The sequence below is a fragment of the Narcine bancroftii genome, chromosome 5 (genome assembly GCF_036971445.1).
Source record: "Narcine bancroftii isolate sNarBan1 chromosome 5, sNarBan1.hap1, whole genome shotgun sequence".
NCBI classification, from domain to species: Eukaryota; Metazoa; Chordata; class Chondrichthyes; order Torpediniformes; family Narcinidae; genus Narcine; species Narcine bancroftii.
This window is the reverse complement of record NC_091473.1, coordinates 166973491-166999552: the sequence shown is the minus strand read 5'-3', so window position 1 is coordinate 166999552 and position 26062 is coordinate 166973491. Positions and strand designations below refer to the sequence as shown.

The following is a 26062-nucleotide window of genomic DNA, read 5'->3' as shown; positions in this document are numbered from 1 at the left end:
CAATGAGGAACCGCCGACCACTGACCGAGTCCCACAGGTAGAGGAGGTTGTGTCCTTGGCCAGCTGCCGCAGCCTTGTGCCGAATGTTGGTGGTAAATTCCGACACAAAGGAGAGGTGATGCTGCTGGCGGGCCGACCAAGGACCTTTGCCTTCGCGAGCGCCTGGGTAAGGGGTTTGTGGCCGGTGAAGATGGTAAAAGTCCTCCCCTCCAAAATATAGTGGAAATGCCGCACCGCCAGAATATATCCAGTAACTCGCAGTCGAAGGCACTATACTTGCGTTCCGGCGAGTAGCGCAGGTGGCTGAAGAATGCCAGCGACTTCCAATGCCCATTCACCTGCTGCTCCAGGACGGCACCGATAGCTGTGGCAGAGGCATCGACAGAGAGTGCCATATGCAGGTCAGTGTGCGGGTGGGCGAGCATGGTGGCCTTCGCAAGGGCATCCTTGGTGGCCTCGAATGCGGTGCAGGCTTCTGGGTTCCAAGCAAGCGTTTTGTGCTTGGCTGCGATGAGGGCGAATAGCAGCTGCATGATGCGTGCAGCTCCCGGGATGCAGCGGTTGTAAAAGTTGACCATACCCGTGAACTCCTGCAGCCCCTTAAGGCTGTCCGGGCGTGGGAACTCCCTGATAGCGGCGACATTCGCAGCAGCGGCCGTGGCTCCTTCGCCCGTGATGGTATGGCCCAGGAACTGAATGGACTCTTTCCAAAACTGGCACTTGGCCTTGTGTTGCACCCAGTCCTCGCTGGCGACAAGGATGTCATCCAAATAAATAAAGACAAAATCCAACACCCTGCCCACAGAGTCCATGAGGTGCTGGAAGGTCTGAGCGGCGTTCTTTAGCCCGAACTGCATGTGCAGGAATTCGAACAAGCCAAAGGGGGTGTTGATGGCCATCTTGGGTATGTCCTCAGGGTGCACCGGGATCTGGTGATATCCGTGCACCAGGTCAACCTTGGAGAAAACCCTCACACTGTGCAGGTTGGCTGTAAAGTCTTGGATGTGAGGGATGGCTAACGGTCAGGAATTGTTGCCTCGTTGAGCCATCGATAGTCTCTGCAGGGACGCCATCCACCGGAGGATTTCGAGACCAGGTGGAGTGATGAGGCGCACTGGTTGTCGGACCGCCAAATGATCCCCAGCTCCAACAGGTGTGAAAACTCCTCCTTCGCCACCTGGAGCTTGTCACGCAGGAGCCGGCGTTCCTTGGCATGAGCCAGCAGGCCCTGGGTGGGGATGTGGTGGAACACCCCGTGGTGCAGTGAGGCAGCGGAGAACTGTGGCTTGAGGAGTGTCGGGAACTCATCCAGGATTCTCTCGAACTCGTCTCTGGACGTGCTGATCATGGCCATTTGCGGTTGCTCCGAGCGGGAGGCGTCGAGGCGAACGGCCTGGAAGGTATGGGTATCCACCAGGCACCTACCTCGAATGTCCACCAGAAGCCCATGTGCGAGGAGGAAGTCTCCACCCAGGATGGCAGTCGGGAGGGACAAGATGGTGAATCTCCACGCGAAATTCCGTTGGCCGATCTGGAAGTGGACTGTCTTATCTCCATTCATCCGGATTGCCATTGCGTTGGCCTCATGGAGGGGAGGTCCACGAGGTCGGTTCCTGGACTCGACGGCCACGGCCGGGATGACGTTGATCTGGGCTCCAGTGTCAATGAGGAACCGCTGACCACTGACCGAGTCCCGCAGGTAGAGGAGGTTGTGTCCTTGGCCAGCTGCCGCAGCCATTAACAGCGGCCGGCCTGGTCGTTACCCTGAAATGAGCAGGGCTGACAACACTTCCGAGCCTTGGCTCCCCAGCGCTGGTGGTAGAAGCAGTGGACTGGAGTGGATGCTGTGGCCTTGGTTATGCTCTTGGGGGCCCCTGCAGGGGCCGGGTGCTCTACCGCAACACTAGGGGCGGGCTTGGCATGGTCGTTCCTGTGCCTCGTGACTTGCTGGACCACTGAGCCCTCCAGGAATCAGGCAAACCATGTCAGAATTACATTCCAAGGAATTGATCATTTTAGAAATTGTTTGTTACGTTTTGAATGCTTTTAAGCAAAAGTCTTTCATCCACTCTTTATTTCATCAATTTCCACCTGTGCCTTCTATGGTGATTTTTCAATTGTTCATATTCCAAAAACAGCAAAGGTTTAAGCCTTTTCATTCAATATCACATCATCCCACACGTTTCCAACAGATTTTATCTCAATGACATCGGTAAATTTAAGGTGCCAGATGAGTTTGCATGTTCCACTATTCTGCATACAAAATCTCACTTCTGTGAACTACAAAGGGAGGAGTTTAGGCCTGAAACTGAATAAACCCTCTAGCTGCTTTCCAATTTGTTAGACAAAGGAGGAAAAACCCAACACCCAACCAACCAATTTTCCCTTGCAACCGCTGCAACCGTGTCTGCCTGTCCCGCATCGGACTTGTCAGCCACCAACGAGCCTGCAGCAGACGTGGACATTACCCCTCCATTAATCTTCGTCCGCGAAGCCAAGCCAAAGAAAAGAAAGGACAAACAATAAAGGGACATGCATAAACATTGTCTTGTTCATTACTCGCAAATTTGGTATGCTTCTCTGAAGCATCAGATTACCAATATCAATTGAACCAGTGTAGACAGATTCCACATTATTTGATAAACATCCTGAACAAAGACATTTTCTTTTAAAAGGACTGCAATTGATCGTGACAATTACATGGCATTTAATAACAAAAGTTCAATGAATTAAATGCCCTATCTCGGGTTAAAAAAAATTATGGTGTCCATGGAATGATGAAATGAATAAAATCCATTATTATTATGTAAAGACAAAGATTTATTCAGGTATCCTAGATTTCGAGTTGATTACACCCCTTTTGTAAGTTGTCTATGATTTGCTTACATTTTAATGTAGTTGCTTGATCTTTGCATGCCTAACATAAATGATTCCTAAAAGTTCAATTGTTTCAGTACTGGACTATTATCCATTTGGTCCTTTGTACCGACTGATCACAGTAAACTATTTTTGTGTAAATACTTTTGTCAATATCCTTTACTTGCTTTATTTGGAGAAAAATAATTATCTTGTAAAATACTCCATGGAATTATCTCCTTAGGCTTCTCCGCCCTCTTCCTTCCTTTCTCCTGAGGATTGAAGGCTGAGGGGCAATTGGATAGACGGATATAAAAAATTATGAGAGGAGTATCTAAAATTGGATAGTCCAATTCTTCATTCCCACTGTGGAAATGTCAAATACTAAAGGGCATAGCTTGAACGTGAGAGGGGAAATGGTTACAAGATATTTACATACAAGCTCTTTTTAAAAAAACACACACACACACACAACAATAATATCATTTAAGGGACATATACAGACACAAAAAGGCAGGAATTGAGCCATATAAGCCACATGCAAGCAGATGTGCAGTTTAAATTTGATCATGTTCAGCACTGACATCAGGCACTAGTGGGTCTATTTTTGTGCAATTTATGTTCTTGTTCTTTCTTTTTCCAATCTTTTTATTCATTTTAACATATGCAAAATACCTACAGTAATAATAACCAAGTAAATTAATATGGAGTTACAAGGATCAAATAACAATGAACATATGACCCCATGGTATTAAATGTAAAAAAAGGGAAAGAGAGAAAAAAAAACCATATAATCTCATATTAAGAATCAAACCATATGAGGGCAGCTGGCCAAGTTAAGGAGTCTAAATGGTGAAAATAGCAGGGTAATATGGAGCAAATAACAACTATGGGATCATGAAAAAAACCCCAAAATAATTAATCTACAAATTTTTATAGTAATTGAGAAAAGGACCCCAAGAGAGAGAAAGTTAAAATCCATTACAGTAGAACACCTAATTATTTCTAGAAAGAGACATGCCATCACATCTGACAATCATTGATTATGGATGGGAGGGACAGCATCTTTCCATCACAGTAAAATGGCCCCTCTAGCCATGAGGGAAGTACATGGGATTGTGAAAAAGTCCATGTTAAATCCATTGGTCCACTCACTCCAAAAGGGCTAAGTGTCAAGTTAATATTAAGAACTCACGATAGGGTGTGAAATACGCATTGCCAGAAATTAAAAAGAGAAGGACATAGCCAAAACATGAGATACAAAGTACCTTCCCCATTTAGAGATGCTAGGATAAAATTTAGCAAACTGAACCTTGATAAAGTGTGCCCGATGGACTATTTTAAATTGAATTAATGAATGCCTAGCACAAAGCGAAGATGAATGAACACACTTCAAAATAGAATCCCATGTAGTTTCTGCAAATGGTCGTTGAAAGTCTTGTTTCCTATATTTTCTTAATCTTCTTTTCTTTGGCTTGGCTTCGCGGACGAAGATTTATGGAGGGGGAAAAAGTCCACGTCAGCTGCAGGCTCGTTTGTGGCTGACAAGTCCGATGCGGGACAGGCAGACACGATTGCAGCGGTTGCAAGGGAAAATTGGTTGGTTGGGGTTGGGTGTTGGGTTTTTCCTCCTTTGCCTTTTGTCAGTGAGGTGGGCTCTGCGGTCTTCTTCAAAGGAGGTTGCTGCCCGCCAAACTGTGAGGCGCCAAGATGCACAGTTTGAGGTGTTATCAGCCCACTGGCGGTGGTCAATGTGGCAGGCACCAAGAGATTTCTTTAGGCAGTCCTTGTACCTTTTCTTTGGTGCACCTCTGTCACGGTGGCCAGTGGAGAGCTCGCCATATAACACGATCTTGGGAAGGCGATGGTCCTCCATTCTGGAGACGTGACCCATCCAGCGCAGCTGGATCTTCAGCAGCGTGGACTCGATGCTGTCGACCTCTGCCATCTCGAGTACTTCGACGTTAGGGGTGTAAACGCTCCAATGGATGTTGAGGATGGAGCGGAGACTCTTTGCAGATGATGCCGCTTTAGTTGCCCATTCAGAGCCAGCTCTTCAGCGCTTGACGTCCTGCTTTGCGGAAACTACCAAAATGTTTGGCCTGGAAGTCAGCCTGAAGAAAACTGAGGTCCTCCATCAGCCAGCTCCCCACCATGACTACCAGCCCCCCCACATCTCCATCGGGCACACAAAACTCAAAACGGTCAACCAGTTTACCTATCTCGGCTGCACCATTTCATCAGATGCAAGGATCGACAATGAGATAGACAACAGACTCGCCAAGGCAAATAGCGCCTTTGGAAGACTACACAAAAGAGTCTGGAAAAACAACCAACTGAAAAACCTCACAAAGATAAGCGTATACAGAGCCGTTGTCATACCCACACTCCTGTTCGGCTCCGAATCATGGGTCCTCTACCGGCACCACCTACGGCTCCTAGAACGCTTCCACCAGCGTTGTATTTTCTTAATACCACCCAGGGAACTATCCCTAGATCTTAAAAGTAATTTTTAAAGGGCAGAAAGCAATCTTTTATGATTGGGTTTAAAACTATATATCTCCCAAATAAGGTTAAGATCCAAATCCTGGGGAAGGCTCAACATTAAAGGATTGGATAAAATTGATATACCTATCCCCTACAACTTCAATTTTCTCTAATTCAATCAAATCCAAACCCTTTAAACTGCATAAAAGAGCCAGACAGGGTTGTCCCTGAAGCCCTCCTCTATTTAATTTGACTTTGGAACTATTAGCGGTTGCTTTTTGGCAAATGAGCAGAGATCTCTGGAATCTCTATGTTGATTATCTTCTGCGATACATATCCATTCCTGACCATTCCATTCACATATTTTGCTACTTCTTAGTCAATTTGATCAGTCTTCAGGCTATAAATTAAACCTGCAGAAGAGTGAAATATTCATTTTGAATTCTTCCTGCTCCTTAAATTCTTATGTCCTTTTTAAAATTGTTAAAAATCAGCTCAACTATCTGTGCATTACTATTAGTAAAAAGTTTAATAATCTGTTTAAGGAAAATTTCCTTCCCCTACTGAATCATGTTAAGAAGTCCCTATCTCAATGGTCTCCTCTTGATGACTTTAATTGGATATATTAATATTATCAAAATGAATATTTTTCCTAAATTTTTATATATCCTAAATCCTTTTTTGGTTCATTAAATTCTCTCTCTTCTTGTTTGGAAAAACAACCGTCCCACTTCAAAAAAAGTTTCCTTCAAAATACTAAAAAACAATGGAGGTTGGCATTACCTAATTTTAGAATTTATTCCTGGCAGCAAATATTAGATATATTACTATTTGGATTCATCATAATGAATACCAACGTGCTTCAAGACGGATTGACCTAGATATTAAGTCAACTAAAAGGTATTCTCTCCATTCGATACTTGGAGCACCCTTGCCTTTTTTGGCTTCCAAGTTAACTGATAATTTGGTAGTCAGGCACACTTTGAGAATTTGGTTTCAATTTAGAAAACATTTTGATTACCATAGGTTTTTATTGATTAGCCCTTTTCTACACAATTCCTTTTTTCAAAACCTTCGGTCCAAAATATCAGTTATACTCAATGGCTAAGCTTTTCTAGATCTCTATATTGATCAAAATGTTGCTTATTTTGAACAATTATCTATTAAATTTAAAATATCTAAACATCAATTTTTTCATTATGTTCTGTGTTCTAAGCAACAAATCATGGTCCAAAAAAGAGGTTTTGAGCCTGTTTTACTCACCGAAGCAAAGGATGAGTCGTCATAAGTTACTGTAATTTGAATGAATGTCGCCAAATACCAGTAACTCTACAACCTTTCTTTCCAACTTTCTATGTTGTTCCACATATTCTAACTTTAGTTCTAATCAAAGATTTTTCTCTTTCAGTTTTTTTGGGATCTTTCCATCATATGATCATTCCAGAGTTACTGACTTTATCCTGTCCTGTAACCTTATTCTACCGCTGGACACATGAAAGATGCTCTACATCACCCAACACTATCCAGATTGAATAGTCCGATATCAAATCAATAATCTCAACAACTCCAAAATTATGTACAATTTCATCAATAGGGACTAGCTGCTGATACATTTGCTATTCCATCAAACCAGGCTTCATATATATATATAGGAATTACAGTACAGAAACAGGCCATCTTGGCCCATCTAGTCCATACCAATCTAAGTGATCTCACCTACTTGCACTTTGCCCATAACCCTCCAATCCCCTCCAATCCATACACCTATCCAATTTTTCCTTAAATAACAAAATTGACTTTGCTGCGACCACCTCTTCTGGAAGGTCATTCCACTCAGCCAACACTCTCTGAGTGAAGAATGATATGGTTTCAGCATTAGCGTTCTGAATATTAAACTCACCAGATCAACTGAATATTAGAAGTATAAACAATTAATTTAACAAGGCTACACTTCGCAATGTTGTGCCAGTTTCCATATTATAAACAGGATAAGAATACACACGAGAAGGTGCAAATTAATACAAGTATTTACCAGAGCTGGTGAAAATACCAGAGGTCTTTAAAGTTACTGGAGGGGTTGAAAGGATAGAAAAAAAACTGGTAACAAGCAACTCAAACAAGAGCTTCTCTAGAGTAGCCTTTTAGATAACAGATAGTTTGAATCTCAATTGCTTAAAAAGTCAGAGATGAAATATATCATCTTTGATACATAGGATATTTTTTTCTTGAGTTGAAGAAACTCTTTGCCAGGGCCCTTTACAATTCTCTTTACAAGAGTTCTTAGAAACAAACACTTCACCAGATAAAAATACAGTCTTTTATAAGAACTCATTGTTCAAATGTATTGTGCTACTATCATTGGGAACATTACAGATCTGCTCCAGGAAAATAAGCATTTCTTCATGGCACTCAAACCTCACTCTGAGAAGTCCATCAAGATCCATCTGAGGTGGTTCACAACTTCCATAACATTTAAGAGTGAGAGGGCAGGGGAAGGAGAACACGAACAGAATTCTTCCCTGCAGAGATACCTGATCGAGTATTAAACTTACCAATGTATTCACAAATATCTTCAACATCTCACTCCACCCGTTTCAAATAGGCATTAATTATACCAGTGACCAAGACCAGTAGCACTTACATCAACGGTGATAGAAGTGTTTTGAAAAGCTGGTGTTGAAGTTCATCAGCTCCTGTCTGAGAAACAACACGGATATGTTCCAGTTCACCTACTGTAGAAACATGCCTATGGCAGATGCCATCCCATGGGCTCTACACCAAGCCCTGTAACACCTGGACAGCAAAGATACATTCATCGAGATGCTCTACAATTCGGCATTTAACACCATCATCCCTTCAAAACTGATCAGCAAAATCCAAGACCTAGGACTCAACTCCCCACTGTGTAATTGGATCCTGGATTTTCTCATCTCCAGACCACAATCAGGCAAGAACACCTCCTCCACAATCTCCATCAATACCAGAGCACCACAGAGCAGCATTCTTAGTCCCCTGTTCTACTTGCTATACACATTTGTCTGTGGGGCTTGGTGCAACAACAACATCATCATCATCTACAAATTCACTGATGATACCACGGTAGTGGGTTCTCTAAAAAGGGGTGATCAGTCAGCATACAGGAGGAAGATTGGAAATTTGGCTGAATGGTGCACCAACAACAACCTTGCTCTCAATGTCACCAAAACAAAGGAGCTGATTGTTGACTTCAGGAAAGGAAAGCCAGAGACATACATCGGGGGATCAGAAGTATAAAGGGTAAGCAAATTTAAGTTCTTGGGAGTCCCTATATCAGAGGATCTTTCCTGGACACAGTGTCTCTACTCTGAATTTTGTGGCAGTTTGGTATGTCATCAGAACCCCTGCCAAATTTCTACTGATATGTGGCAGAACAAGTACTGACTGGCTACATCCTGGTCTGCTATGGGGACATCAATACCCGAGTGTAAAACCCTCCAAAAGGCCGTGGACATAGCCTAGGACATCACTGGCAAAACCCTCCCCATTATCGAGAACATCTACAGGGAACACTGCTGTCAGAGAGCAGCAGCGGTCATCAAGGATCCAGACCACCTCACACATTCTGTTCTCACTGCTGCTTTGAAGAGGTATCGGTGCCACAAGACTCGCACCACCAGATTCAGGAACTGCTGCTCCATCATCAGACTCCTCAACAAACTCAATCAGGGGCTCATTTAAGGACTCTTACTTATGGACTTTATTGATTTTTAAAATTTTCTCTGAATTGCACAATTTGTTTACATTTGTTATCTGTTTACAGTTCTTTATGTTGTATAGATTTTTTTTCCACTACCAATAAATGGAAATTCTGCCTCACCTACAGGAAAAAGAATTGTAGGGTTGTATGTACATAAATCTACAAAGCCATGAAGGCCATGTGTTATGCTAATACTCGGTGGAATATTGAACAGGACTCAGTGTCCTGCTACTTCAATGTCCTATTTCCATGGGAATGGACAATCTTCAGAGCTAATGAAGAACTGTTCAAGGTACAACCATTTTACTCCAAATCCAACGATACCAGAATCTCAGTTTGTGTAGGTGTCCCAGTTTTGTGTGCAGAAGTCAAGCTAAAAGAGGTTGTTGATTTGTTCATCAACGCATATGTGAGGATGAGCCAAACAATGCAGGACACTTCTCTCAATACTACTACCTCAATACATCAGCCTCATCTGTGGTCAATTGAGGAAAAGGACAATTGAAGTTCAAGTCTACAAACCTAGCAAAACCTCAGTCTGTAGGACGGCAGAGATCTGGGCCATTCTACATACTTCACAGACATTGGCAACTTTCATCAAGCATTTCAAGGAAGGATATCAGCAGTGCTAACTTCGTAAAACTTCCATATTCAATGAAAGGAGAAACAAACCAATATCAGCATCCTTTCCAAAGCCAACTTCTCAACATTGTGGACCTTGTAACTGTCTAGCATCTTCATTAGCCAAGCCACATCTACTGCATGCCTGACTCTACACTATAACAAGACACTCTACTCTGAGCTCTCTCATGAAGAAAGAGAAAAAAGATTCAGGATGTATTCAATGTTTTCTTGAAAAAGTGAAATATAGGTAGTCCCCAACTTATGGCAGAGTTCAGTTTTGACCAACCGGTCGTATTTCAAAATGGACGCAAGCCAGAAATTCACTCCATCAGTTTTATCGTTCGTCAAATATAACATGGCAGCCACCAATGCCAGCTCTTGCGAGAGGTTGGCCATCCCTGCCATAGGCACTATTTTCAATAGAAAGGCCCCTATTTTTCACCCCAAAAGCATAATTTTTATATTTACATATATTTTTCTTTATTTAAAAAAATTTATAGTTTTTATTGGTTGTATGTATGGATGGTCATAGTTGCATAGGTCGCAAGTCGGTAACTACCTGTATTTCCACTACCACCTGGAACCTCTGGTCACAATCAATGAAAGAGGAAGAGGAGCATTTAGAGTGACTTGAATGGGGGACTTTACTACCCCCTTAGCTATCTGCTATCTCATATGTGAAGCAGTCCCTCAATCATCACCTCAGAATCCATAGAAGTGGAAGTGAAGAAAATTATTCTCAAACACAAGGGAATGCTTAAGCATAAGATGACGGTCTATTTACATACCAAGCCATTAGAAGTCCTAAACAATCCAGTTATTTCAAAATAACTCAGCAAAGGATTGGTTTAGGACAGCGGTTTTCAAATTTCCCCCATAAACTTATATTCCATCTTAAGTAATCCCTATGCCATAAGTGCTCTGTGATTAGTAAGGGTTTATTTAAGGTGGTATTTACGTGGAAAGGTTGAGAACCACTGCTCTAGACCCAATTATTACTGAAAATATCTGGCTTGAGAAAAATTGTCATTGGCCCATCTCCCGTGGAGTTATGAAACCGTGCACATAACGAGTCAATGAGGGGCAATTAAAATAGTGGTTTTCAACATTCCTTCCCACTCACATACCACTTTAAGTAATCCCTGACTGATCACAGAGGACTTATGGCATAGGGATTGCTTAAGGTGAAATGAGAGTTTAGGGGGTCAGTTTGAAAAATCTGGTTTAGAAATTGGTCATTAACTTTCAATTGCAAAGGACATTTAGTAAAATAATGTAATTCACGCCATTGCATTTACTTTGCCTGTCTCACAATGTCACCTATTCATCACTATTCCAAACATGTTTTTAATCATTTTTGATTCGGCTACATTTAGTTTATTGATGATTTTTGAATCACCAATATTTTTGTTCTTACATTTGCTTTAAGCTTAGGACATGTGGTTAAACACTCACAAAAAAATTGTAAAGACAAAAATGTGGCTATTAGTGTCACTATTTGGGATAGTGACATTGTGAAACAAACCAGAATGACTAATTTCATAAATGGTTATTTACAATAATCTCGGTGCACCACTAAACTTTCAAGCCAAATTTAATACCACTTATGAATGACTTACCCAATGGGCTTGGACTCCACTGAAATCTTACTGCAACCTGGTCACCTTGAACAAACTGACTAAAACAGAAGTTTCTGACTCTGTCAATTTGATGTTCCCCTTTCACATTGCCAGTTGATGAACAGTCTAGTGAAAATGCAAAAGAATGAGTTGTTATCATCTCAAATATTGTTCAAATTGTCCTTGTGATGTGCATTGTTTCGTTAAACATCTGGTCAACTGCAAATTTAATTGAACTTGATCTCTACTCAAAAGTGAAGATGGATTCAGAGGGGAAAAAAAGAGTAAACAAACTAGTTAAAAATATTTATAACATTTCTTGACTCTAACAGTTACATAAATCATCAGATTAAGTTTCACACCATTATAATTCTCCTTATTTAAATTCTCAAGTGAGATTTTAGATGCAGATATATTCAATATTTGGCAAATAAATGTGTTTTTTTGAATGTGGTTGGAATGGAAGGGGAGAAAAATAATTTGAAGCTGTGAAAGAATGTTTACGACAAAGGAATTCTTTGTTATTTTACAGTGTACATTTGATTTAATAAGAGGGACAGATTAATTAATTCCCTAATTAAAAGTTTCAATTAATATATTTTGCTACTTAAATAGGAAAGACATGGTTCAAATAAAGCAACCTGTTTGACTTATGTTGATGTGAAACAGGAGGTAGCTTTGGAATCTGATGCCTTAGTGGAATGGCTGAACATATTTAAACTCAAATCCACGCGAACAGATGTAGATTAGCTGCCAACCAAAAGAAAACTCCAAATTTCAATGGACAAATTTCAACTTGGCATCATGTAACTAAAATTTATAATTATGCCGCTTTGAATTTAGGGTAATGCAAGTCTGCACTTGGTCCACAAGCTGCCAGGGAATTAGGTAATTGTCCTGCAAAATAAGAAATATCAAATGGGATGGGATTACTGTTCATCTGTAAAGTATGGTTTTAGTTAAACTCAAGAGTGAATTTACCTGATTCATGTAGAGTGCAATAGGAAACAAGGCACCCCCTCCAGGCAAATCCTGTCTGTACACCCTGTGCTAGTTTATTCGGAATTTATAGTCTGTTTTTATTTGAAGTTGACTGGCTATAAACATCAAACTTTTAAATTACAAAATAACCAAGTTATCATCCCTTCCTACTTATTGGTACAACAATGTGAGAAACCAACCAATATTTGGCAAAAAATGTGTTTTTAGAGTGTGGTTGGCATGGAACGGGAGAAAAATAATTTGAAGCTGCGAAATAACTCTGTTTACGACAAAGGAATTCTTTGTTACTTTACAGAGTACATTTGATTTAATAATAGGATAATTCCCAGGATTCTCAGGTAGTGCAAGCCCAGATCTCTTGCTCTTTAGATGCACACAGATGATCATTAAACAACCCCACTTGAGAATTTGCCCAATTAAGCCAGGTTTGATTTCTAGTAAACATTTCACTTGTTCATTGATAACATAGCAAACGATTTAAAGAACTTTCATTTATAAAAAGAATCTGTCAAATGATCTGGATCCAAGATGCACAAGAACCCGGATGACAGCGGACTTCTTGATATTTTTTCTCACAATATTTATTGCTTTCCACCTGTGTTGACTGTAGTAGATCTCCTCCATGCTCGGAAGAGGTTCCCCAATGATCTTTTCCACTGACTTCACTATCCTCTGCAGGGTCTTGTGGTCCGAGGAGGTACAGCTACCAAACCAGACAATTGCACGGGATGCTCTCAATACATCTTCTCTAGAATGTAGTGAGGATGGAGGGTGGGAGATGGACTTTCCTCAGCCTTCGCAGGAAGTAGAGGCACTGCTGGGCTTTCTTGGCAATGGAGCTGGTGTTAAGGGACCAGATGAAGTTCTCTGTCAGATACATGCTGAGGAATTTGATACTCTTGATCTTAGAGCCGTCAATGGTCAGGAGAGCATGATCACCCCGGGCCCTCCTGAAGTCGACAACCATCTCTTGTTTTTTTTAATGTTCAGATACAGGTAGTTTGCTCTGCACCAGATCATTAATGACTGCACTTCGTCCCTGTATGGTGCCTCCTCCTTCTTACTGATTAGGCCCACCACTGTCGGGTTGTCTGCAAGCTTGATGATGTGGTTCGAGGTGCTTGGCTGCAGAGTGAACAGCAGTGGACTAAGCAAGCACTCCTGGGGGCTGGCGTTCTCATTGTGATAGTCTTGGAGGTGCTCTTTCTGATCTGGACTGCCTGAGGTCTCCCCGACAGCAAGTTGAGAATCCAATTGCTGAGGGAGGTGTTTAGACCCAGCAGACTCAACCTCCTTATCAGATACTCAAGTATGATCATGATGAATGCCATAATTAAGTCAACAAACAGCATTCTTGTGTGTACATACAACAGGTAAATGTAATTTATTCCAAAGTTGATTTAAGGATCTAATATAGCAAAATATTTCTGGGAGACACAAACATTTTACGCATGAGGCCTTGATGAAGGGCTCAGGCCCGAAATGTTGGTTACCCTTTACTTCCTAGAGATGCTGTGTGACCTGCTAACTTGCCTTCGCACTTTTGTGTACTGTATTGTATTTCATCTCCTACATTCTGCAACAAAGTAGAAATTCAGTATCTAACTACAGCAGCTGAAAGAGCTCAATTGGGAGAATGTTAGGCTGAAGATCTAAATATCCCTGGTTCAATCCCAGGTTTTGGCTGTGGAGGGGACTCTTTCTTTCATTTTGACCAGAAAGGTTAGCGAAGCAGTTTGTGCAACGCTATTACAGCTACCTGGGTTCAAATCCTGTATACGAGTTTATAAGTTCACTCTGTGCATGTGTGGGCATCTGGTTTCCTCCCACCCCTCTAATCGTACAGGGGTTGTTGGTTAATTGGGGGTTTTGGGCAGCTTTGGCTCGTGGGCTGGAAGAGCCCAGTTACTGTGCTGCATGTCTAAATTTAAATTTACATTTATAGTTTCTGCAGTAACTTTGCAACAATGCATTTTATGGCAGAGCCATGTGCAGAAATTTGATGGAATCAGTCTGGTGAATCCTTACGAAAACAAATTTAAGACACTGCCAATGTGTCCATCTTTAGAATATTTTCTTTCATCCACAATTTTTGAGATCACGATACAGAGGATGTGTCAACTTACAGAAAAGGACCAATGCTTGCTCCTGAACCTAGACTAATAATCTGCCATTTCAAACACATGCATGAGAACATCTGAAAGTGATAGTCTTCACACTCTGTTGCAATTGTACACAAAGCGAAATCCTGTAATCATGAAATTACCGCATCTTAAATGGCAAACAGGAGAAAATCTAGGTGATGAATAAAAAATACAAGGGACACGCAATTGAAGCTTTTCTCACTCAGAAAATAATTCATATCCCTGCCAAAATACGGCTGAAATAAAAATCAAAACTTTCAAAAGGAAAATGAATAGAGAATTAGAAAATAACCTGCAGCATCACAAGGACACAGCAAGCAAGTGGGGCTGACAGAATTCATTTACAAAGAACTACATGGACTTGATAGACTGGCCAGGACACTCAGCAAGAATCAGATGGAGGAATATTCATCTAACATCCAAGTGCAGGAGCTATGATCCAACAATCTATAATGAAATATTATGGTCAAAGTACAGAAAACTTGAAGAAGCCTTAGTTCATCCTGTCACTCTGAGGAAACACAAGCAGAATCATTTCAAAATGCCCAATCCATCCTCTGGATGGAAATTAGAACTTAGAAAACTGCAAATAACTCAAATAAGGATAAATAAAATCTTTTAAGAACATTGCACCTTCTTTTGCTTTATTGTTTTAATTTAAAATCCAATTCAAGTAAAAACAAGTCACTTCTCTCATCTTTAATACAAGCAACAAAAAGGTATGGTATTAAGTAATTATACCCGAAAAAAAAATCTTTGCATGCGTGGATCCAAGTAAAGCCACTACCATGCAAGCTTCCACCGTGAATCCCACTGAGCATAGAGCAAGCATCATAACAAAATTAATTGAGCATCTTAAACCCAATGCAAAACTTTAAATCCGGTTCAGGGAAAAAAATTTGGAAGATTTACTATTGACGGATTATCAAAATTATAGCAATCAACAATTAATGATTACTTGTAAGCTTTAAATTTCAAAATTAATCAGAAAAAAGTGTGGCGGCTCACCACAAGGCAGGCAAACCGGCCCAGGTTGTAAGCCATGCGGCGGGGCAGCTGGCCAAAATGGCGCCGTCAGGGGTTTCCCTTCCTTCCAGCTCGGGGCTCAGAAACCCGCGCTGGGGGACACGTGATGCCCGGATGACGTCAGCGCCTTCCAACGTGGTTCTCAGCCAAGTCCGGGCTGGGAGTACAGCCTGCAATAAAGTAGTCTGCTCACTGAGCTCAACCCATCTGGTTGTGTGTGTTATTGCAGGAGCAGTGTAGCTGCTGCTATAAAAGCAACAATTTCTATTTGGAAGAAAAGTCTAACTCCACAAAGTTACATGACTTCAATGGGGATGGGGTTCTACCCTTTGCTGCAGTGCCTGGGGTAAAGGGAGGAGGGGTGGAAGAAAGAAGTTGCTTGGGGTTGCAGTGCCTGATTTCTCCCCTTTGACTTTTGGTTGGACAACTTGCGGCTGGACACTGGACAAAGATAGCACTGAGGCTTGATTGAATAGCCTACTGGTATTGCCAAGGTTCACATGAATAATAACCATTACAGAACCAGAGACTACTCGCTGTGGACAGAAATACAGTCCAAAAAAGAGAGCATTGAGGAGGAGACTAGACAGGCAAAATATTGTTTTAAAATTGCCTGAAAATAAACTTTTAGCTGTAACCATCCTTACCTTCATATCGGAAGCCTGAAAGTGTTCTTCCATTATCCTGAAACATAAGAATTTACCAATAATCAATAAAAATGTACATCTCTGACAGGGCTGAAAATATTAAAATGAAAACTGCATTGTGCTTTAAAGACCTGTCTGCACTTTGAGTCTAGTGTCAGGTTAGATCCAATTTGCCATCAAAAGTATCCATTTAAACATAGCTACGCAGCACAGACACAGGCCCTTCGGCCCACCAATCTGTACAGACCATCAACATCCATTTGCATTCATTCTTCCTAACCTATTTTATTCTTTGCACATTCCCATCCCCATTCCAGATTGTATCCATGATCTTCACATTTAGGGCAATTTACGGCAGCCAATTAAGCTCAAGAAGGTTCAACTCCAACTACAGGTGTCTCAGGTAATAAAGAGGTGCTGTTTTTTCCAGATACCTTGAATTGATTTTGCCCGTAAGTTGGAAATTACATGAAAAACTGACCATATCTTCACGGGATTTATAATGAATGAATGGCATCAAAGTCATGCAAGACTGATATGAAAGAACAATTCCAGTACTTAAAGTGGAGAGATCGGGCATTCATTTTACTTTAGAATTTAACAAATTATGGGTACAGGATGTAGTTCATATGTACCTATGTCCATGTGATTATATGTTTCCTCCATTGTATACAGTTATGATTGACTACTGTATATATGGAGCTGGCCTGTGCACTGATGACTCATACCCTATGACTCCTCACCCGAGTGTCCTGGGACATAAAGATCGAGCCACCTCTCCCTTCCCGCCATTCCTATACCAAGATCCGGGCCAGCAAGGTTCTTCTGCACATTAAAGCCTATCATTCCCTTAGCCTAGTCTTTGTGGTTACTGGGAGTGCACTACAATGCATAAATCGGGCTTTTGAAACCTGGAGATGGCCTGCGTTCTGTTGACCCAAATATACAAGTTTGAGTTTATTATTCAGCATCCTTTATGATTACTGTATATGTTCCAATTATAGATTACTCATTTAAAAAGCAGAATAGAAAAGTTTCATGCTTCAAACCTATAATAAAACAATGCTGACAAGAAAATATTAAGAGAAACCGAGCAGCTGAAGCACAGACCCAAAACCACCAGTTAATTTTTTTTCCCCACTCAAAAGGAATTATTTCTCACAGCCCTAAAAACAGAAAGTTTCAAAAAGAGAGCACTTGCACTGGGTGACATGAAAGTATGCAGTAGACAGACTGTAGAGGAAACTGTATCTGCTTAACCTTTAGCACACATTTCTAATAATAATAACATAACGTAACAATTACAGCACGGAAACAGGCCATTAGGCCCTTCTAGTCTGCACCGAACCAAACACCCCTTTCTAGTCCCACCTCCCTGCACAATGCCCATAACCCTCCATCTTCTTCTCATCCATATACCTGTCCAACCTTTTCTTAAATAATACAATTGACTCCGCCACCACTATTTCTCCCGGAAGATCATTCCACACGGCTACCACTCTCTGAGTAAAGAAGTTCCCCCTCATGTTACCTCTAAACCTCTGCCCCTTAATTCTTAACTCATGTCCTCTTGTTTTAATCTTTCCTCCTCTTAACGGAAATAGTCTATCCACATCCACTCTGTCTATCCCTTTCATAATCTTAAATACTTCTATCAAATCCCCTCTCAACCTTCTACGCTCCAAAGAATAAAGACCTAATCTGTCCAATCTCAAATTAAGTGAGTTTAATTAGGATTTTTTTGTATACCTAAATGCATACTGTGAACACCAATGTAACCTTTACATCTTATACATGCTTCGCAGGCATCTATTCCTATTCTCATCTTGTACAAGGAAATACTTCCACATTAAGCTGTACACTTAGATGATGGCAATTTAGTACATTGCTTATTGCAACTAACCCATGACATATTGGCACTTCTAACCATTATTATCACATTTTCAGCTGCAATCAAGATCCTGAAAGACCAGAAGTAAAAGTCAAATAGTAGACAACTCACACACCACGTTAACACTAAATCATCCATCACCCCAATATTCCACCAATTATTTACAAAATAGCTTTTCAGAGAAGAAAACCCTCATACGTTGGACTTCCAAACATATTTTGCATTACCAGCCAAATGAATATTTATTTAGTCTTACTTTTAGATTTATCTTTTTCTTTTTGTGGTATCTTGTATGTTAATTATACCGTTGGTGTTACCTAGAAAGTTGCAGCAAAGACTTTCGCATTCATCTTATTCATTAATCACATGACCAACAATGTCCATTAAGATTCAAATGATTTTTAAGATATTTGAGGAATATTAAGTTACCCTTAATCTACATTTGGTTTTGCTGAAAGGTTCATGTTTTGAAAACTCCAAAAAGTAATCAATAACACGAGAGGTTGTAATCCATTTAATGATTTCAAATCTACAAAACTTCAACTGTTATCACATCATAAATAGTTGATAATGACAATACATTTATTATCATATACATTGTACAATGTACATATGCACCAGAATTCTTACTAGCTGCATCTGAACATATACTTCATAAATAAAAACAACTACAATTGATTGAATTAAAGATTCAAAAAATAATAGATTGTTATGATTGCAGAGGACCCCAAAACCCAGCAGCAATAGATATTCGCCTAGACAAATGGTTACTTAAACAAAAGGTGCTTTTAATTAACTTTAAACTTGAAAGCAGAATCAAACTTTAACTTATCACTATTGACTTACTTAAACTAACTTAACCCCTTCTAATTCTAAGTGCCCGTGTATGTAATGTGTGTGTAAATTCAGAAAAGTTCTTTGGTTCACAGTCTAATCTCACTTCTTAATCCTCTAAGTTCACTGGTTGCAGGCAATTCTGATACTGTGCACAGAATTTAACATTTATAAAGTTCACCAGGCTTTGGTGCTTGAAAGGTAAATGGTTCTTGTCAATTTTCAAAGAGAGATTTGTTGTACAATGGACTCCCAGCCACTTCAGTGACTTACTGAAGAAACCAGCCCTGTTCAGGGTTCTCCAGATGATAATCTCTTTCTTTCAGGTTACCATAGAGTCCATTTTATTTCTCTTATTCCAAGTGAAACATTAGGCAGCCAGTCCTCTCCTCTTGCATGAACCACAAGGGCTTTGACCAAGCTGAATTAAGCACTTACAACCAGTCTTCCACATGGGGTTTTCCACAAGCTTGCCAGTTTGTCCTGTTCCAGTCCCAGCTGCTGATACTGGCTGTGATCTCTCTCTATCTCTCTCTCATACACACAGCGAAAGCCTGTTTGACTCTCTCTGCTTGCAAAACCACATGACCCTTAGAACAGCTCCAGATAATCTGCAGCTCCAACAAGATCTTTCATCTGTTGCCTTTTTGTAAACAACAATCCATTAGTGAAGTCTCTTGGGCACTCTCCAAAGCTTTTGCAAAGGTTCTGGGGCTGATATGTCTAGCATTAGCAGAGTTCCAGTATTTCAAATAAGATTTGTTTTAAAGTGTTTGTATGTGACCTACACTAACAAACCTTTCCCAATTTATCTCCCAAAAACATATCTATATACTCTGTCACAAGATAGATAATTAATATTCAGTTTGCCCAGTTAAAAAGTGACAGAAATAATGTGGACAGTCCCTTCTTTTTCCCCCAAGATTCACCATGGAGTCCGAGCCATTCTCCTCAAACCCCACCCCCCCCACCCCCCAACAACAGACCAGTTAAATACAATTTTCAAGATACCAACAACAAAGGTTGGGAACATATCAGGGATTTGTCATGGCCTGACAGCCGGTGCCCATGCTGTTACATTTTTCTTGACTTTACTTGATTGTGCTGGAATGGACCCCCCACCCCCTGCCTCATCCTAAGTAGAAGGATAGACGGGGAAGGCTGTGCGGCAAGGCATGCAGATCTGCACTATAACTGTGTTGCTATAAAATTTAAATATGGTCACCAAATTTTTAGAAAAATGTTAGATCTTTTTCCTTAAATTACAGGTAATTTTCTCGAGGGGAAACACAGCTTTGCATTTCCACATTCCAGCACGCAATGTCCAACTGAGAGTCAGATCTCTAGGTAACCACTATGCACTTCCTGGCCAGTGTAACCAGTCCTTTTGCAGTGTCGGAGCTGTTTTTGTGTGACATGACTATGACTCAATTACGTTTTTTTTAATATATATATATACACACACACATAGCGGCTGAGCTCCGGAACGTGGCCTGTGTAAAAAGATCAGAACAGGGGTCAAGATTTATTTCTGTTTCAACATTTGACCTCCTCAACCCCTAAACTGAACTGCAGGTTATCCGTGAGTAACAGGCTAATGAAGGATGTCCAGTCTCCTTAAATATCACACTTCAGGTATTCTATCTAAACTCGCAGTGCGATAGAGATATTTGGAGTTTTGGTTGTTCCTGTGTGAACGGCCGCTCCTGGAAGGTAGGGAGATAGTTCAGAACGGAAAAAAATCGCGCAAGTTCTATGTAAAAAAAATAGAACCGACTCTCCCACCATTATTACAGGAGTGGAAATTTAAACTGATGAAATTTAAATACTACATAAAATTCCTTAGATATTGAAGCAATATTTCTCCACATGCACACAAGACTTGGACATAATTTAGGCTTTAGTTAAATCATAACACCAAATATTTACAATCCTTTGGTAAAATGGGCTAATTATATATATCCAAATGGCTAGGATATGATTACCATGACAGATTACTAAAAACGTATGCTGAATGTCTGAAGTTGGAGTGGTGTTGCTTTAGTTTTAATCCTTTACTCACAAAGTAAGAAAGGATAATAGCTCCGAAAATCATAATTCATAAATCAAACTGGGCGAAGCTAAGAATTCCAAAGTGGAAAAAAATATGGGAGATATCTATAGGCCCACAAACAACAGTGGTAATGTTAGGGATGAGATCATAGGAAAATAAAGATTCATGTGACCAAGTAATTGTGGTAACTTTAATCTTCATACAAATCTGTCAAATCAAATTAACAACAGTAAAACAGAGACTAAATGATTGGAGTCAATACAGGATGATTTTCAGATCTGATCTTATGCTAGAACCAGCGAGGGAAGATCTTATCCTAATTTGGTTGCTAACTCCTAGTGAGATAGTTAATAATCAATCCAGTTTGGGCTCCTTTAGGAAAGAATGTCACTAGCAGGATGGAATGGGTCAGAATTAACAAAGTGTGATCGCTGAAAATTGGGTCCTAAATATTAACAAAGATAACTGCAATGATACAAGGATACCTATTCTTCAACAGAGTTTGCAAGTCTAGATGTGGAAAGCTGGCAAATTGTGAACTTGGATCTTTGAATTGGAAGGTTCAATTCATTTAAACTTTTATTACCTGTACACTTGAGCCAAACAGATTTTTTTTTAAAAAAAGGGCAGCAGATGAGTGACTCATGCACAGAATCAGTTTTTCTCCCTGCTCTTTTTGACTTTGTTATTGATAAAGCTTCGTAACAATTTCCAAGATTTTACTGATCGGGTTCTCGGCAAAAGCAATATCTTTGAAATCAATTTTAGCAAGAATGCTATCAAATACTATTTTCAACTGTGGATGTGAGAACAAATCCAGTTATCATACAGTATTGCTTCCATAAAGTGGCTCATGTTTCAGAACAATTACCATTCCAAATGTGTTATACTCTTATCATGGCAGTTTTAAGTACGACTGATGTAATGAACAAGAAAAAGAAAATTCCAATTTACTTTAATTTCCAAACATATGCAATGGTAGGTCATTCATTCCCTCAGGCTTTCTCTGATCTAATAACCTCAACTTCACATTTCCATTTACTTTCATTCTTTGTCTTTCAGGTATCTCTCTACTGTCAACTGCAAAACTCTGAAATCTCTTAGAGGGATGCCTCCCAAAGTTAAAAAAAAATGGGATCCAACATTATCAGATAGATGTTTTCGCTGCAAGAAGGAAACAGGAACAACAGTACACGCAATTTGGGCATGTGAGAAAGTGAAAAAGTTTTGGGAAGATCTAAATCAGGTATTAAATAAAATCACAAAAAGTGACATACCAAAAAATCCAGAGATCTTTCTTCTAAGTAATATAAGAAGTAAAGAACTAGGCCTCAAACTGGATGAAGCACAAAATAGATTTATTATGATAGCCTTAGGTGAAGCAAAAAAATGTATAATGTCAACTTTGAAATCAGAAGAGAGCCTGAGTGTACAGCAATGGTACATGGAGATGAATAAATGTATTCCATTGGAAAAAATAACATAATTTAAAAAATAAAGTGACATTATTTGAAGAAATTTGGGAACGTTACATGGAACATAACAGAGAGGGCTTGCCTCGGACCTCCATCCCCTAAAATGATAAGAAGACAAAATGACTTGATCTAGTGTGTAAAAGTAGATGACACATTTTTCTTGTTTATTTTCATTGTGTGATGACATTGTTTAATAGTTTTATTGTATTGTATATGTTGAATGTTTAATGGGTTTGGAGGGTGGTGGGAAGGGGGGGAAGGGAAGGTCGGGGGAAAAAGGGGGAGAAAATGCCACTGTGTATATTTAAGAGGGAAACGTTTGTATGTATTTTGATTGATATGGTTCACAGTGTGAAAAGTTTTAAAAAAATTTAAAAGTTCTCATTTGCTCTCCAAAGGGATTCTCTCTCACTGCTCCTCCCATCTGTAATCTCTCCCAGTCTCATTTGACCTGCTACTTTTCCCCAGCATTGTGTTTTTACTTCAACCACTGTGTCTGAAGCCTTTTGTGCTTTACTCAGGTATTTCTCTACCTCAGCCTGAATATTCATTCATTCCATTTCACTTGAGGAAGTTCTAAACACTCAAAGAAACATATTTATTGTCACATCTCCAACAGGTGATCCCTTATTTTAAATTAAAACCTGCAGCGGCTGCTACATAGATTGAAAGACACCACGACCACGTTGGAGGTTTCAAACCAACTGTTTATTCAAACTTCGTGCGTGCCCCTTTAAACCTGGTGTGAGCTCTGCCCCCGTGTCGGGAGTGACATCACCACGCTCGCCCGAGTCATATGCCTTGTTCTAACCCACGCACCACAGAGGTCCCCCGACGGTGCCATCTTCTCGTGGCTGCCCCGCTGGCCCAGCGGTACAAGCGGACGGGGCCTGTTGGCCACAAGGATGTGCGCCACCACACAACACCCCCCCACCCCCAGAACCGACTTGTACATCTCGCCGCCTGGGCGGCTAACCTCGTCTTTTTGGCTGGGCCGTCACTACCATCTGGCTAAGGTCCAGGTGTGCCGCCTTGAGTCGGTTGACTGTGAATAACTCCCCCTTGACCCCGATGTCCAGGGTGAACTTCTTGCCTGAATATTGCAGGACTTTGTAGGGGCCTTCGTAGGGACACTGTGTGTGGACCTCGCCAGACGAAAACTAAATCGGCCATGGCCAGCTCCTTGGGACGCAGGATGGGCGGCTGCCATGGTGGGTCAGGGGTGGGGGCGCTAGTAAGGCGAGCTTACCCCACAAGTCTGCCAGCAAAGTCAGACTCTCGGACATGGAGCCAATGCTCGAACCTAAGAACTCCCCGGGTAGTGACAGCGATGCGCCGAAGACCAACTCCGCAGATGATACGTGTAGGACTTCTTTCAGAGCCATTCTGTTGCCGATCAGGACCCAAGGCAATTCGTCCATCCAGCTTGGGCCAGTGAGGTAAGCCATGAGGGCCAACTTAAGGTGCCAGTGGAAGCGCTCCACTAGACCGTTGGCTTGGAGATGGTATGCGGTGGTGTGATGGAGCTTGATCCCCAAGAGGTTTGCCAGCTGTTACCAGAGGGCAGATGTGAACTGGGCACCCGTCACTTGTCATGTGCGCCAGGACACCGAACCTGGAGATCCAGTGGGCGAGTAGGTTCCTGGTGCAGATCTCGCCAGAAGTGTCCCTCAGTGGGATGGCTTCCGGCCACCTCGTCGCGCGGTCGACCACTGTCAACAAATAGCAGGTATCCCTGGACACCAGCAGAGGGCCCACGATATCAATGTGTATGTGCTCGAACCTCTTGGCCGTGGAGTCTTTTCATGGCGCTTGACCTTGGAGGTCTGACATTACACGCAGTTTCTCACCATCTGGGCTACCTGTTTCTTGAGGCCGTGCCACACGAAACATTCCGCCACCATGTGAACTGAGGTCTTGACCGAGAGGTGGGCCAACTGGGCGCAGTGAGCCAGTGGAGACGTCGCAGGGCACCGTGTTGGGGCTGTCCAGCAGCTTGAGGTCCTGGAGCTGGAGCCCTGTGATGGCGGCGTGGAAAGTTTGTATGTCTGCATCCTCCTTCTGTGCCTGCGCTAGCTGGGCATAGTCCAGGCCGGGGCGAGGCTGTGGATGGTGGGCCTTGAGTGCACGTCTGCCACATTGTCCTTACCCGCTCGGTGTCAGATATTGGTGGTGAACTCCGATACGTAGGACAGATGCCGCTGCTGGTGCACCAACCAGGGATCCTTTGATATTGCGAGGGCCTGAGTGGGCGATTTGTGGTCGGTGAACATGGCGAATGGCCTGCCCTCCAGGAAGTTCCAAAAATGTCTGATGGCTAGGTACAGGGCCAGGGGTTCCCTATCAATGGCACTGTATTTTAGTTCCGGGGGGCGGAGGTGTTTGCTGAAGAAGGCAAGCAGGCACCACTGGCCATTGACTGATTGCTCCAGGACGCCCTCGACGGCCGTGGCTGATGCATCCACTGAGAGCATGGTGTGGGCATCTGGCTGCGGGTGGGTTAGTAGGGTGGCGCTCGCCAGGGCATTTTTCATCGGAACGAAAGCGTTCTCGGCCTTTTCCGTCTATTCCAGGGTTTTGTTCTTGGCGGCGATCAGTGCGAACAACGGCTGCATGATGCGAGCCACACGCGGGATGAACCAGTGGTAAAAGTTGAACATACCGGTGAATTCCTGTAGACCTTTGAGGGTGTCGGGCTTCAGGAACTGGTATACGGCTGCGACCTTCTCGGGTGCCGGGGCAGCTCTGCCCGTGGAGATGGTATGGCCCAGGAACTGCAGGGACTGCTTGCCGAACTGGCACTTGGCTACATTGACCGTGAGGCCGAACTCTGCCAAATGGGCGAATAGCGCACGGAGATGGGCCTTGTGTTTGTCGTGGTCCTGACTGGCAATGAGGATGTCGTCGAGATAAACACAAAGTCTAAGTCTTTGCCCACTGCGTCCATCAAGCGTTGGAATGTCTGGGCTGCATTTTTAAGGCCGAAGTGCATTCGCAGGAACTCAAATAGGCTGAATTGGGTGACGATCACAGTCTTGCCAATGTCGTCAGGGTAGACTGGGATCTAGTGGTAACCCCGTATCAGGTCAACCGAGAAAACCCAGGCACCATGCAAGTTGGCTGTAAAGTCCTGTATGTGCAGGATGGGGTATTGATCCGGCGTGGTCACATCATTGAGGCAACGGTAGTCCCCACATGGGTGCCAACCCCCGGACGCCTTGGGGACCACGTGGAGGGGGGAGGCCCAAAGGCTATCTGATCTGCGGAAAATCCCCAGCTCCTGCAGTCGGGAGAACTCCTCCTTTGCCAGTTGCAGCTTCTCGGGGCGCAACCGCCTGGTTTTGGCATGGGGGGGTCCTATGTTGAGATGTGGTGGCAGACTCCATGTTGGGGCATGGCTGAAGTAAACTGCGGTTGCAGGATAGAGGGAAACTCATTGAGCATGCAAGAATACTCGTCCTTGGGAGCTATCCCCAGGCCGCACACGTCTGTGGTGTCGAGGCGGATGGATTCGAAGGTGCAGGCATTTACCAACCGCTTGCCTTTGATGTCCACCAACAGGCTGTGCGCCCAGAGGAAATCAGCTCCCAACACCGCTGTGCCCACAGAGGTCAGTATGAACTTCCAGCAGAACTTGTTCTTCCCTATCTGGATCTGTGCACTGCATG

General features: G+C 42.1%; 1 protein-coding gene across 1 annotated transcript in view; it reads right to left on the bottom strand.

Annotated features, from left to right (window-relative positions):
• The window catches only part of il17rd (interleukin 17 receptor D), a 96575-nt gene that overhangs the window by 46347 nt on the left and 24166 nt on the right, over window positions 1–26062 (bottom strand). Inside the window, exons 2-3 of the mRNA XM_069939635.1 lie at window positions 16142–16178; window positions 11323–11448 (exon numbers count right to left, since the gene is read on the bottom strand). Coding sequence (XP_069795736.1) covers window positions 11323–11448; window positions 16142–16178 — 163 coding nt within the window. The remainder of the gene's footprint in view (window positions 1–11322; window positions 11449–16141; window positions 16179–26062) is intronic.